This window comes from Lotus japonicus, chromosome 5 (genome assembly GCF_012489685.1).
Source record: "Lotus japonicus ecotype B-129 chromosome 5, LjGifu_v1.2".
Lineage (NCBI taxonomy): Eukaryota > Viridiplantae > Streptophyta > Magnoliopsida > Fabales > Fabaceae > Lotus > Lotus japonicus.
The window spans coordinates 60286768-60302466 of NC_080045.1; the positions used below are offsets into that span (position 1 = coordinate 60286768).

Genomic DNA, 15699 nt, shown 5'->3' on the forward strand with positions numbered 1-15699 from the left:
TAATCGAATAAGCGTTGTGTAAAAGTACTTTCTCGACTGTGAAAGGGCCTTCCCAGTTTGGGGCCCACTTTCCATAGCGTTTATCCCTTTTATCAACTGGTAAGACAACCTTCCATACGTAATCACCGGGCATAAAAGATTTAGCTCTAACCTTTTTATTATAAGCTTTAGCAACGCGATCCTTTTGCCTGGTTAAGGTATCCAATGCCAATAGTCTCTCTTCGTCGAGATTGACTAATTCGTCAAGCATCATGTTCCAATAGTCTTCACTTGGAATTTCTTCTTGCCTTTGGATTCTACATGACTGCAAATACACCTCTGCTGGTAATACCGCTTCTTGGCCGTACGCTAGTCGAAATGGTGTTGCCCCGGTAGCTTCTTTAGGTGAATTCCTGTAAGCCCAAAGCATTTGGCCCAATGTTTGATGCCATCTTTTAGGTTGTCGACCAACATGTTTTTTAATCAAGGAGATCAATGTTTTGTTGGCCGCTTCTACTTGACCATTCGCTTGAGCGTAATAGGGAGTTGAGGTTAGGAGTTTTATGCCCCAAGATTCCGCGAATGATGCCACTTTTTGGCCTACAAATATTGTGCCTTGATCTGTAGTAAGTGACTCAGGTAACCCGAAACGATACACTATGTGATTCTGAATGAAATCGATCACCGTGTCCTGGGTAACATTTTGTAGAGGAATTGCCTCTACCCACTTGGTAAAGTAATCTATAGCCACTATTATGTACTTGTGTTGCCTAGAAGAACATGGGTTAATTTCGCCAATTAGGTCTAAAGCCCATCCCCTGAATTGCCATGGTTTAATGATTGAGTGTAATTCACTTGCTGGCACATGTTGTATCCCTGCGTGTCTCTGGCAGTCTTGGCACCCCTTGGCATACTCCATGCAATCTTTCATGATAGTAGGCCAATACATCCCTTGTCGAAATAGGATCCATTTCATCTTGATTCCTGCCTGGTGGGCACCACATAGCCCATCGTGAACAGCCGAGATTGCTATGAACGCGTCGTCTTCGCCTAAACACTTCAGTAGTGTTCCGTCGACGTTTTTCTTGAATAGTTCGTTTCCCATGATGACATAGCTCATTGCCCTGTACTTTGTCTTCCTGTCTGTAGCGCCCACAGGATTTTGCAAGTAATCGACAATTGGTTTTCTCCAATCATTAGGTGCCATATTGTTAATGACCAGGACGTCGAGGTTAGAAGGATTTAGTTTTTCTTTGACCTCGATAAGCTCTTTTAGCTTGCATTTATCGACCATGTATCCTGACGCGATTTGCGCCAATTCATTGGCCTCTTGATTATCTATCCTGGGAACATGGCTTAGCCCAGCTTCGTCGAATTTGGCCAACAAATTATTAGCTTTCGTGTAGTACCTAGCTAGATTCTCACTGACGCATTTGTATTCCTTGGTCAGTTGCTTTATTACCAACTGTGAATCTCCTTTTACGACGACATTCTTTGCCCCGAGGGCTATCAGGATTTCGAGGCCTGATATTAAGGCCTCATACTCAACCTCATTGTTTGAGCAGTTATTCTTAATCCTAAACCTGAATTTCGTGGGGATGCCCCTTGGGGATACTATGAACATCCCGATTCCGGTGCCATTTTTATGGCTAGAACCGTCGAAGAATAGCTTCCAAGGTTGGATGCCCACATAGGTTACAATTTCTTCAGGCAAAGTATGATCTACTAGGAAATCAGCGATTGCCTGCCCCTTAACTGACTTTAGTGGGGCATAAGTGAGTGAGTATTCGGTTAGGGCCAAAGCCCATTTGCCAATTCGACTATGCAAGATAGGTTTAGACAACATGTGCTTTATTATATCATAATGAGAAAAAACCATTACATCGATTGGCTTTATATAATATTTCAGCTTTACACAAGAGAAGTACAAGCATAGGCATAATTTCTCGATCATGGTGTATCGAGTTTCTGCATCATTTAAAACCCTACTTAAGTAAAATATGGCTCTTTCTTTGCTATCTTCATCTTCTTGGGCCAACATGCTTCCAATGGTTCCATCCGTGGCAGAGATATACAGCTTCATTGGCTTTCCTTTTATAGGTGGTGCCATTACAGGTGGGCTGGACAAGTACCCTTTGAGTTCATCGAACGCTTTTTGGTGCTCTGCTTCCCAGCGGAACGCATCTTCTTTTTTAAGTCGAAGCAGTGGGGAAAATGATTTGGTCTTCTCGCTGAGGTTGGCAATGAATCTCCTTAGGAAGTTAATCTTTCCCAATAATGATTGCAGCTGTTTCTTGCTAGTAGGTGGACTCGTGTCGAGAATGGCTTTAGCTTAGTTCTTGTTGATCTCGATGCCCTTTTTATGCACCACAAAACCCAAAAAATCACCTGCAATAACACCAAAGACACATTTAAGGGGATTCATCTTCAAGCCATATTTCCTCATCCTCTCAAAGGATTTCCTTAAATGGGCTAAATGGTCATCCCTCGACGGGGATTTCACCACAATATCATCGATATACACCTGCATAAAAGTTTCAATAAAGTCATGGAAAATGGTGTTCATTACCCTTTGGTAGGTCGCGCCAGCGTTTTTCAGTCCAAACGGCATGACCACCCACTCATATGTCCCCAAGGCACCGGGGCATCGAAAAGCTGTTTTCGACACATCCTCTTCTGCTATGAAGATTTGGTTGTAGCCTGAGTAACCATCCAACAAGCTTAAGTATTCGTGACCAGCGGCTGAATCCACCATCATCTCAGCAATAGGCATGTGATACTCGTCTTTTGGGGTGGCAGCGTTAAGATCTCGGAAATCGATGCAAACTCTCATCTTTCCATTCTTCTTGATCACTGGAACCACGTTGGCTAACCAGTCCACATATCGAGCCGTCCTGATAAATTTACACTTGAGGAGTCTTTCGATTTCTTCCTTGATTTTCACCAACACATTTGGGTGGAACCTTCTGGGCAACTGCTTGACTGGTTTCTTGTCTTCTTTGATGGGTAACTTCAATTCCACCAATTCGCGACTGAGGCCAGGCATTTCATCGTAATCCCAAGCGAAACAGTCTTTGAATTCCTTGAGTAATTTCACCATCCTATCCTTTAGTTCTGGGTCAATAAGAGCACTGATGTATGCTGGCCTCTTTTCTAAGCCATCACCCAGATCCACTTCTTCCAAAGGGTCTTGTGCTTCCATTTTCTTGGACACGTCGACCACTGGCTTTTCGAAACCTAATGGACCGTCATCATAGATGCAATCCAGTCTCAAATCGCAAAGGTCCTCGAATTCGCATTCATCGACGCTCTGCTCGTTTTTTCTTATGCACGTGTTATCCTTATTTGCCTTTGCCTCCTCCTGAGATGTCATTTCGACAGGCAGAATTGAGGCATTGGCTTCGTCAGTAGCCATTTCTTTGGCTATTCGTGCGGCCTCTAAGGCCGTCCTTATTCTGTTTTCGGTTGCGTAAGCCGAAATTCGAGCTAGGCTCGAATTAATCATCTTTAACCTCATTTTGCCACTCAGTTGTGGCATCCTTTTCCTCATCACTGTGCCATCCACTCATGACATCAGGTTTGTATGCTTCATTAAGGTTTAATCCCCTGATGGGATCCAACGTCACCGAGTACTCTGAGTAAGGGTTGAAATATTGACTAGCCACTGTGTCTAGAGGAGCGATTGTGGCTAAACTTTTCTCGAAATTCTTTTTGCCAACGTAACCTGTCTCCGCTAAGTAGTAGCTCTGATCTGCTTGCACGTTCTCGACGACTCCATCTGCTTTCCAAATGGAAATACGTTGGTGCAGGGTTGAGGGGACTGCCCCCACGCCGTGGATCCATTCTCTCCCCAATAGCAGGTTGTAGTTGGCTTTTGAGGGTACCACGATGAATAATGTGGAACGGGCCACCGTTCCTACGGTTATGTTCAACATAATTGCTCCTAAAGAAGAGTCTGTCTTCCCTTCGTAGTCGGAAAGGACCATGTCGTGAGGGATTAGGTCTGCTTTAGTTTTGCCTAACTTCTTGAGCATAAACTTGGGCATTAAATTGATTGTGGCCCCTCCGTCGACAAGAACTTTATTGACTCATTTTTCGTCGACTTTAGCCCAGACGAATAACGGTTTCAAGTGGCTTTTCATCTGCTCCGTTGGCCTCTGGAAAATAGCTCTTTCGTCTTCGACGGATCCTTTTTGCATCACGTAGTAGCACAAGGGGTTGTCATCTGGCTCCTCCTCGTCGTAGTAATCTTCTTCATTCTCGGTGACCTCCGAGATCCTGTCGAATTCAGCGGGTAAGATAGACACTATGCAGATGATGTTAAGATCTTCCCCATCGCTGTCGTCGAAATCGTCTAGCATGTCTTCATCCTCGTCCTCAGCCACATCTTTCCCTTTTTCTTTGGCCGGGTTTGGGGGCACAACTGTTCCCTGTTTGATAGCGTGGTCGAGCTGGTTGATGATTGACGCCACACTAGGTTCCTTGTGAGGGTTGTCCTCTGGCTTTATGTCCCATAATGAACGGAACTTGCCACCTCTTTCTCTCTCAGCTTTTCTTTTTCTCAGGAAACGTCTGAACTGAGTTCTAGTCATTTGCTCAGGAGCATAATAATTCCCAGAGCCATAGGAATAGTTCCGCGACACACGGGAATTGTTGATGTAAGATGACCCCTGGCCTAAGTCGATTTTCTGCCACTTGGGGTATGGTTTTGGTCTTGGGGGTGCTGGCCTGAACCATTGATTCTTTGGCAAACCAGCATCAGGGACATAAGTCTTGTCCTTGATTCTTGACTTTTGGCCTTTGTGGCCATCGAGCTCTTGATCTCTTTCAACCCACTCCTCATGGGGATATTTCAACCTTCTAGACACAGGAATTTTGCTCTGGTAATGCCTCTTCATCTCTGAATCTTGGTAAGCCTTGGCTGCGGATTTGTCGAAAACAGCGCTGCATCGAGGGCATAGCATGACTTCCTTCTCGCCATCTTTGCTCCGGGATAGAAACTCGACAAGGGTTTCTCCCGCCTTTGGGTAAACTTCTTCCAAGCTCACCTCTTTCTCGACTTCTGGTTCTTCGACAGCCATGTTCTCCTCCTTTGCTTCTTCGAGTGTCAGGCCCAGATTTAGCTTCTCAGAAATGTCAACCATGCCAATGTAGAAAGGTTCCACGTAGTTGGCTTCAGCTACCTGCAGTGGGTCGGAGTCAATCTTCATTTGGCTTTTGGCTTTTTCGTCATACTTGAGCCTTCCCGAGTCCAATGCCCCCTGCACAAGATCCCTGAAACGAACACACTGTGAGGTCCAATGACCAAAAAATTTGTGATATTTGCAATATTTCTTCCCTTTCCTTTGTTCAGGAGAAGGAAGTTTTTGGTCTTTAGGGACCACAAGCAAACCATCAGACACAAGTATATCATAAATTGAATCACATTTGGTCACATCAAAAGTATAGGTTTTCACAGCAGGAATCGTGTTCTTGGGGTTTTCCTCCCCAAGCTTGTTTTCACGTGGTTTCAATGCTTTACAAACATAAGGATCGCCTGGCTGAAGTTCAGCCAGATTGACATCGTTTAATTCGACGTCTGCAGGGACTTCTCGATAGACACACGAACTTTGACATACTGGATCAGCGTCTAGGTATGCTACTTTTTCCTTCTTTGGCCACTTAGTAGTCTTGGCCCTTTCCTCAGACTTTTCGGCCTTTAGCAATTCGATGTGCCTCACTCTATCTGCGAGTAAAGACATATCTCGAATATACTGAGTGTCGATTTTCTTTCTAATGGAATACTCTAGGCCACCAGCGGCTAAGACAACTAGCTCGTGTTCAGGGACATGGGTGAAACATCGAGATTTAAGCATCCTAAACTTGTTTAGGTAATCATCAATTGACTCTGCTGGCTTTCTTTTAACACTAGCCAGATCCTTCAAACTCACTTTGCACTCTCCCCTAAAGAACTGTTCATGGAAAATTCTTTCCAACTGGGCCCATGTGTGGATTGACCTAGGAGCGAGGGTGGTGAACCAGGTAAATGCATTCTTAGTTAAAGAACTCGGGAAGTACTTCATTTTTAAATTTTCATTGATGGCTAAGTCCCCTGCTTCGATTTGGTACCTGGCTATATGCTCTACAGTGGACTCTCCTGAATCCCCCGAGAACTTAGTGAATTTGGGGACCTTCCAGCCTCGAGGAAGTTCTGATTCGAGGACCTCCTCTGTAAAGGCTGACACAAAATGGGGTCTATTCGCGAAACCCACGTTGAAACCATGTTGGTTTAACAATTGTTCCACTACAGCAGCAACGTTTTGTTGCCCCCCAGCATTCTGGTGTCGAATTCTCTCTAGCACACCATCAGCGTGTTCTTCCCCGTTTACCATATACACATTTTGCAATGGTGGCTGCACTGCCTCGTACAAAGGGTTTGCCCTCATCTCTTGGTGTTGCGGCGCCTGATAGCGCACAGGGGCAGGGACATGGTTAGGCAACGGGATTTGGTTGATCCCTGGTGCCGGTTGGATTTCGACTGGTGCCCCCAGGGCTGTCGCCAAACGATCCATCTGTCGTGCCAAATGCTGATTATTGGCATTATTATTTTGAAGCACAGGATTAAGTAGTTCACCTATCTGTCGAGATAACATGTTAACAATTTCGTGGTTACTATCATCTACTTGCTGCCTAATGGCTTGAAGTGAACCAGTATTCATACCTGTAGATAAATAAATTTGTGAACTAGTCCCAGGAATAGAAGGGCTAACTCGGCTCCCCAAATTTAGCATTGTTCCATTTGCCCCAAAAGGGGGTATGCTGAATGGAGGAACATTTTCAGGGAACGTCGAATACGTGCCTTGTATGCCTTGCATCATAGACGTAGGCATACCATAAGGCATGTTTTCCCTCGTAACCGTTGGAACAATTTGTGCCTGTACTGATGTAGATACAGGCATTTCTGCAACTGCAGAGATTGCTACATTCTGGGTTGGCATAGTAGTGCCATGCCCCATTCCAGTAGACACTTCTTCATTATTGTTACCACTACTTCCCCCGGGGCTACCCTGGTTGCCCACGTTAGACCCTTGAGGGGAGGTTCTTCCTCGATTACTTGCCATACTCATAGTCTTACCACTTCTCAGGTGCATATAAAACGTAAATCACAACCGGGGCAAGTAACAGATACCAAATAGCATGCAATAAACTTAAACACACAAAACGCTTCTGTAAAACTTAGTTTTCACAAAAACGGTCCCACTGGGCGTGCCAATTTGTTTACACGGATTTTTGGTAAACAAATATCCTCTTAATTCGACTAAAGGAAGTTTAGATTTCAGGGTCCTTTTGAGAAAACGCTTTGCCAAAGTGTTGTGTGTGAATGAATGTGTTTTCGATAACAACGAGCAACTCGAGTGAAACTAGATTTTATTGAACACGATTCAATTACAAAACAGTCAAATAAGCTAAAACATGAAAACTACATGAACTGCAGATTTCGACAAACAAACTACACAAAAGAACTGGAAATCAACAAGCTGAAATGCAGGGAAACTAAAGTGTCGGTTCTGCAACATACTCCTCCATCATCACGTTTTGCTCCTTGAGTCTCATTGATGCGGACATTAGAGCTTTTTGGTGAATTTTCCAGAGTTTGAGTTGGGAACCCCTTTCTTCTGCTGCTGCTTCCTCTATTTATAGTGTTCTTTCTTCCCACGTTCTTGGCGGTTTTTCTTGAATGCATGATGGCTTCGTGGGCTTTGAATTTTGGCGCCATACCCCACGTTTAGCCGGTGGTCTTCGCGCACGTGACTCTATTGCCACGTGGATGGTTCTGAGTCGTGGGCAACCGTCGCTATTCGTGGCATCGTGGGTGTATGCACGTGCTTGTAGTTGCTTGTTACTCGGTAACTGCCTCTTCCATTCAGATGATCGAGATTTCTTCATCTACTGAGTTTGTCGAGATATAGCTCTTACTAACTTGACTTTGAGGGACACCGTGTGCTGAGTTGCCGGTTTCGCCATAACCCTTTCTGTCGAGAACCCACCTTTGCACCATGGTGTCGAGAGTCGTAGTACTCGTAATTTTGGCTTAACACGCCACTATCTGAATTAGGTGGGGGGTCAGGGATGATCTCGATCCGGATAACCCTTTGGGGGAGCCTGTCGATGAGACCGGGCTGCGGAGGCACCATTGTCATGCCCGGGTGAGATAGAGAATTAGATAACATCTCTATTTAAATAGAGAAACAAATCTTAACTCTATTTCTATTTGACGAATTCAAACTCAATCTTAACTATATAATGAAAAAAATTTGAACAGATATCAAACAAGTCAAATTAATGAAAATTTTGGATTTAAAATTAAAATAAAAAGTATCAAAATTTAGTTAAAAATTCCAAATTTAACATAAAATTGGAGATTATTCATTAGAATATGCGTAAACTTTTTATCATAAAGTAAACAAGATATAATAAAATATTACATTATGAAGAATTAAAAATTATTTTGTCATAAAAACATTAATATAATAGTCATGATTTCTTTACAACTTAACACATAAAACTGAAAAGAGTTTATGGAAGCTATTAATTTGGCATGCTACAGAATAAATGAAACAGCATGTACAATATAAGAGAATAGAGATGGTCACCGTAATTGAATGGATTTGTTGCATTATCTTTTTATTTATAAATGTGACATTTTTTAAAAGAAAGAATAATTAAATTAAATATTAACGGGTGGTCGGTTCAAGTAGTGCATAGTACAAGATATACTTATAAGCACAAAAAAATAAATTAAAACACTTTAAAAATACATCTATTGTTAATAGATTTAACGATTACAATTTATTTTTACCATTTTCATGTATATATAAATAATTTGTTATTACATATTTAAAAGTCGAGGGGTTTCATATACATTTAATATTTTCTTTCATACTATAATTTTTATAACTTGCAATATAATTCTTTACATTTTAAATAATGGACTGAAGAGTTCTCTAACATGTGTTTAACTCAACTTTTTTTTTTGAATAATGAGGGCAATAAGATCAAACTTTAGATCACTTGGCCATAGCGGCGCCCGCAAGGACTAAATTCACAATGACTTCATTAATCATAATTCTAAACAAGATTATTCTTATATAAAATCAATTATCCTAAAAGCTTAAGTTATTGGGTAAGCAGGGCCGGCCCAAGGGTAAAGCCACCCAAGCAAGGGCTTTAGGCCTCCAATTTTTTTTGTTTTTTCTTAAGTAAAAAAGGCCTCTGATTTTATTTTTATTAAGTAAAAAAGGCCCTCAAAATTAAAATTAACAAAATTTTATATTAGATTAAACATGTTTCAAGGCCCCCAAAATTAAAATTCGCTTTAAGCCTCATTTGGTGTTGGGCCGGCCCTGTGGGTAAGATCACATGATTGATGTTTAATAATTCTCAAACATTCATCTATTACAACTTTCAAGTTAGAAACATTGAATTCTTTCCTAAGGAAAGGATGGTGAAAGAAACAAAAGATATTAATTAAAAATAATAGTACTTTGGTTTTTTTGAATTGAATAAAAATTATTACCCCATCCTTTAAACAGTTGGATATATACTTGGAGGTGATGCACACTAGAAAAGAAATGAGAGTCAGACAGCAAAGTGAACATGACAATTCAGCTCCTTGCCAAACCCTGTTTGAAAAATCAAACAATGATATAGAAGGAAATCTAGTGTCTGCTAAAAAATATGAAAGAAGGAGAGGGAAGCATGCATGGTTTGTTTCCTTTTGTCTCCTAAACATGCAGCAATCTTGGGGGCCCCCTCCATAAGATGCATGCATCAATTTTTACACTTCTGAAAGGCAAATGTCCACATTATATATAAATATATATGAGAAAATAGGAGGTGCACTGACAGTGTAAACTTGTTTTACACATGCACCCAATTGATTTCCGCCACATCATCAATTTATTAATTTACTAATTAAAATTAAAAAGATTTGCAACCACTTAATCCTATGTGACATAATGTGATTGAACGTCAGTGTAAAATTTCTTTACACTGACAGTGCATATCCATTAATCTCAATATATATACACTTTAATTTCACTATTCTTTGAAGTCCATTTAATTCAAAAAGTTGCCTATTGAAATTTGGGAAATAATTGGATCAAATTCAAAAATGTGATTGAACAATGAAACTTAGAAAACTGATAAGTTTTTGCTTGGTAAAAAACATTCAGGAAAAGCACACTTGTTTCCTGCCATTAGTAGTGTTCAAAGAATTTCAGGCCACACAGGTTTTGTATTTTTCCTGCCAGCCGTGGACCTTTCGGCTCTCTGGTACTCTTTTGCTCTCTTCGTTTTTTTCTCTCAAAGTTGCCAAAGAAATTATTTATGCAGAATCTGAAAAATAAGAGCTGAAATAGTTCTGTCTAATAATAAATAATTAAATATATATATATGTTAATATATTTAATTCAAAACATATTATCGACTCTAATCTATCAATGACTCATGATGGATATAACTTTAATTATCAACTTTTTTTAAAATCTTTTTTTTCCTTTAAAGAAACTATCAGCAGAAGTTTAGGCAGAAAAGCTGGGTTCACCAACAATGTGTGGTTAGTTCAATTGATTAATCAAGGCGAGTCTTGTTTATGGAAGAAAAAATATCCTGCCAAGGTAGCTAGTCCACCAAGACTCATGAACTAAGTTACTAAGGTACAAATGTTTTCAGCTCGAATATAATTGACTCTTGTAAATGATAGTACTTGTATTGGACAAAAAAAAACTAGGACCATCCAACTAGCATGAGTGCCAAATCTTTGGTGCAATATTCTCAAGCCCACTCAGTGAACTATTCAGGACTCAGCAAATTAATTGAGACATACATTAGCATCTTGAAAACATGACATGATCATAGAGTATGGTTATTCAACAGCAAGGCGAAACACTAAAATTGCTTCTACTCCGCAAGCACATGCTGCTGATAACTGATATCTCTAAATTTCTAGAACTGTACAATAAATGTTACTTTCAAGTCTCCACAATAACACCATACTGTTTGAGAAGAGAGGATAATTAATCACTAACCAACCAATGAAAGTAAAATAAAGGGAGTGCCAAAAAAATCAGCTTTGAGTTGAGGACTGCTTTATTAGAGGTTGTGAGGTCTTTCCCATTTCCTCTGGCTGGCTCTTCACCTCCATGAGTAGAGCAACCACTTCCTTCATGGTGGGGCGTTCTGTCGGAGAAGAGTTCACACAAAACATGGCAATTCCAAGTGTTTGGAGCATCTCTTGAACCATTTGATCTGGTAGACTTTGGAGCTTTGAGTCTAGTATTGACACAGCTGGTTCAAAGCTTCCCATCTTCCTCTTCACCCACTCAACTATGTGTTGTCCATCTCCGAAATGAGATTCTACTGCGCTGCGCCCGCTTAATATCTCTAGTAAAACCACTCCATAACTGTAGACATCACTCTTCTCTGTTATGTTCATGGAGTAGCCATACTCTGAAATGGTTATAAGACTTGGTTAGAAATTAAACCAAAAGCAATAAATAACAAAACATAGACATCCAAACATTTCTGATCTCGAACTGACAACATTGTATTGAAATACTTCTACAATTGCTACTGAGAAAACTAAGCTGAACCGAACATGCTATGTATGTGTGCATATTGTTTCCAAACAATGAATAACAAAACATGAACATCCAAACATTTCTGATCTTGAACTGAATGTGTGCATATTGTTTCTACTTTAAATGTCAGACAGGTAACTACTCTTCCTGATGCAACCTAAGTACATGTTTGGAAACCCTTCTATTATTGATTCTGAAGCCAAATTTAACTCTAGGGAGAAGCTTATGTGTTTAGTTTTTAGGTTCAAGAATTGATTCTGATGAAAAGAAGCTAATCCATACATGATATAAAATTCAAGGGCAATGGTTTTGTAAACAAAGTAAAGGCTGTAAGCATATACATAAAGAAGGTCAAACAAACTTGCCTGGTGCAATATAGCCATAGGAACCAGCAACCCTGGACATTGCTTGATGATAATTTGGTGAACTCATTAGCTTTGCAAGACCGAAATCAGCAAGACATGCCTCAAATTTGGAATCTAGAAGTATGTTATTGCACTTAACATCTCTATGGAGAATTGCAGGGACACAATCATGGTGAAGGTAAGCTAGACCCTGAGCTGATCCAACAGCAATCTTGTACCTAGTCTCCCAATCTAGGTTCCTGTTCCCTTCCAAAAGCTGTCGTAGATTGCCATTTGGGATGAAGTTATAGAGCAGGAGCTTAACACTCCTGTTAGAACAGTAACCTATGAGCCTCACAATGTTCCTATGCCGAATGTACCCGAGAATCTGAATCTCTGCAGCGAAAGAATCAATCGTTTCCTCAGTTTTGTTTGCTTTCCAAAGCTTCTTCACTGCTATCAACTCCCCATTTGGCATCTCAGCTTTGTACACAACACCAGAACAACCCTTTCCAATCACATTCTCATCCTTCAAGCAATCCAGGATATTATCTATGCTGAAGTTCAGTTTTTGAAATGGAATGAAAGTCCAAGGGTAAGAGAAATCCTCAACTCCTGATGTCAAGGACGATATCCCCAAAGTTCTTTCAACATTATATCTGTAATTGCGAGCTACTAGGATCCACGATGCAATGACAATTGCGGCAACTGAGGCTAGAATTACCATGACCAAAACTATGGTTTTTACAGATTCTACGCCATTTTTTCGAATCACTCTTGAAGAACACGTAGTTCCATCACTGGACTGGCATAGATTCAGGTTATGAAGATATGAATTGGAAGATAGAGTTCTGAAGAATGTAGTTACCGGGATAGGACCTGAGAAGTTGTTGTAAGAGATATTGAGGAAAGTGAGACTAGTGAGAGATCCTAGAACCTTAATTCCTCCATATAGCGCATTATGAGAAAGATCAATTGATTGTAACTGTGTCAAAGAAGACATTGAATCTGGGATTTCTCCTGTAAATGCATTTGAGCTCAAGTCCAAACTGATGGTTAAGCTTGTAACATAACCAATCTCAGGAGGTATGCCACCAGAAAAGTAGTTATAACTCAAATCCAGCAGAGTTAGCTTCTGCAAATATCTAATGGATTTTGGAATTGACCCTGTCAGTAAATTATTGTTCAGGATGAGTTTGTTCAAATAACTGAGATTCCCAAAGCTCCATGGTATTTCACCTGTCAAACTGTTTCGACTGAGATCAAGCTGCTCCAAATTCTCAAGTCCCCCAAACACAGATGGAATTTCCCCAGTGAGGTAGTTGTTATGCACATCTAAGAGCTCAAGAACTGTGATGTTGGCAATCTCCACTGGCAAGTTTCCAGAGAAATGATTCATGTACAAGTCAAGAAACACTAGATTCTGCAACTGGCCTATCTCTTTAGGAATCTGTCCTGAAAGCTGGTTTTCTCCAACCCTTAGCCTCACTAAAGATTGACAATTTGCAATACTTGGTGGCAACCTTCCTGTTAAAGAATTCCCAAGAAGCAGAAGCTTACTCAGCTTCTTCAACCTGAAAATTTCCTCTGGGATGGATCCTGTTAGCTTGTTCCCTGAAAGGTCAAGTGAATAGAGCTCTGTGCAGTTCCCAAAAGAGGATGGTATTGTTCCAGAAACTGAATTTCCCCACAAGAAAAAACTCTGCAAGAGTTTCAATTTTCCAACCTGCCATGGAATTGAACCTGAAAATTGATTCTTGTCAAGCTGAACAATGGCAAGGCTAGTGCAGTTGCTCAACTGCCATGGTACTTGACCTGAGAGTGAATTGTCAGAAAGATGAAGCTGTTGCAGAAACATTAGCTTCCCAAAATCCCCAGGTAGCTCACCAGAAAGTTCATTAGAAGAGGCATCAAATATAACAAGTGATGAACAGTTAGAAATCTCAGGTGGGATTGGCCCAGATAATGAATTCCCCCAAAGAAGCAAGCTTGTGAGTTTCTGCAACTTACCCAATTGAGGAGGGATAGAGCCAGTGAGCTTACTCATGTGCAAATACAAATTCCTCAACTCAGAGCAAAACCCAAGTTCTGGTGGTATTGAACCAGAAACATCAGTATCATAAAGTGCTAAAGTTTGGAGATTGATCAAGTTCCCAAATGTGGAGGGAATGGCACCAGAAAGTCCAGTGGAGGCAGCACCAAATATTGTGAGGTTGGTAAGAAACCCTAACTGAGATGGGATTTGTCCAGTGAGATATTGATTACCCCCAATCCTGAACTGCTGCAAAGATGTTAAAGAGCCTAACTGTGATGGTATTGATCCATTGAGAAGATTGTCTTGGAGGCAGAGAACTTCAAGTGAGGTAAGGTTTGAAAGATCTTGAGGAATATTCCCACTCAATCTGTTGGAGTTCAAGAAAAGGAACTGAAGTGAAGAGAGTTTTCCAAGCTCAGCAGGAATGGAACCAGTGAGAGAGTTGGAAGAGAGGTCTAGAAGCTCAAGATGGGTGAGTTCACCAAAAGATGGTGGGATTGAGCCAGAGACATTGGTGGAAGAGAGGTTGAGAAGTTGCAGCATTGACAAAGAGGATAGCTGAGGGGGTAAAGAGGTAATGTTGAGGAAAGTGTCTGGGATAGAGAGAGAAATTACTCTACCTTGTGGGGAGCAAGTAATGCCTTTCCATGAACATGGTGTTGAGCTTGATGGGTTCCATGAGGAGAGAACAGAATGTCTTGGTGATGATTTTGCAGTTCCAGACACAAGAGAAAGCAAGGCTTGTCCATCAGAAGAGAGACAAGTTATCACTTCAATCTTTGTTAGGGTAAGGCAGAAGAAGAAGAACAAGGAAAATAACAAGGTGGTAACAGTATTTCCCATTTGGATTGTGAAAAAAGTGAAAATGGCTTGGAGTTGGAGTTGGAGACTAATAATGGGGTGTTGTTTAAGAAGATGGTGGTGAAACTGAAACTGATAAAAGTTGAATCAAGGAGACAAGATGCATGTGACAGAGGGGTTTGGATTGAGGTAAGATGCTTCAGTTTCACTCTAAGGTTTTCAATGCCAGCATGTGAAACAAAAGAGATTGTGTCATGTTTCTTAAAGAAGGAAGGTTATGCAAGCAGAGGATTGGTCAAAAGGAAAGGACAGTGAATATGAATAGTTCTTCTTCCTATTTCTCTGCTCACCAGAAAGTACTTGTTCTTCTTCCAAACTCTGCTACAAAACAATTAATAGAGCTAAAGACATGCTACTGTGATCATGTTGGACTATGCTGCTATGCTGAATGGTAGAGGAAGGGTGGCACCATTCTTGGTTTCCATGATTCGCTTGGCTGGTAATAATAGCCTAACCAATGAGCTTTCTTCAGCGGTGGTAGTGTGGTGGCTGAACTTTTTTGAGTTCAAAGAACTTTGAAAACCTCCCTCTCGGTTATCTCTTGAGCATTTAAATACTTAGGCTGGTTTTTACTAGTAATAATTCATTGTTTTGGCTGCATTGGTTCTTGGTGCGCTTGTACCAAAATGGCCTTCATTCATTATTGAGATTAGCAACCCATTGTTTGTTTAGGATGAAAACCAAATAGCTCTCAATTTAGCTTATTTAGTGCATTTTCTAATTGATAAACTCCTCTACAACCCTCCGGTTCACAATCACACATTTAACTTTTGAGTAATGTTATATCTCCTACTTAGCTTTTCAGTTGATTAAGTGTTTTTTTATTATAACTTTATAAGTATGAGAGGGGCCGAAGAGA

General features: G+C 40.7%; 1 protein-coding gene across 1 annotated transcript; it reads right to left on the bottom strand.

Annotated features, from left to right (window-relative positions):
• Positions 1 to 10791: 10791 nt before the first annotated feature.
• LOC130717852 (LRR receptor-like serine/threonine-protein kinase RGI5) lies at positions 10792 to 15398 on the bottom strand. The gene is made up of 2 exons (XM_057568229.1): positions 11966 to 15398; positions 10792 to 11469 (listed from the first exon to the last, which is right to left on the bottom strand). The coding sequence occupies exons 1-2, from the start codon at positions 14820 to 14822 to the stop codon at positions 11087 to 11089; spliced, it is 3240 nt and encodes a 1079-aa protein (XP_057424212.1). The 5' UTR covers positions 14823 to 15398; the 3' UTR covers positions 10792 to 11086.
• Positions 15399 to 15699: the final 301 nt, after the last annotated feature.

What these genes read in the sequence shown, in the direction of transcription:
- LOC130717852 (XM_057568229.1), bottom strand. Translation starts at nt 14,822, where the DNA reads ATGGGAAATACTGTTACCACCTTGTTATTTTCCTTGTTCTTCTTCTTC. An exon ending in CTATGGCTATATTGCACCAG is followed by an intron (nt 11,470 to 11,965) that starts GCAAGTTTGTTT and finishes TAACCATTTCAG; the next exon opens with AGTATGGCTACTCCATGAAC.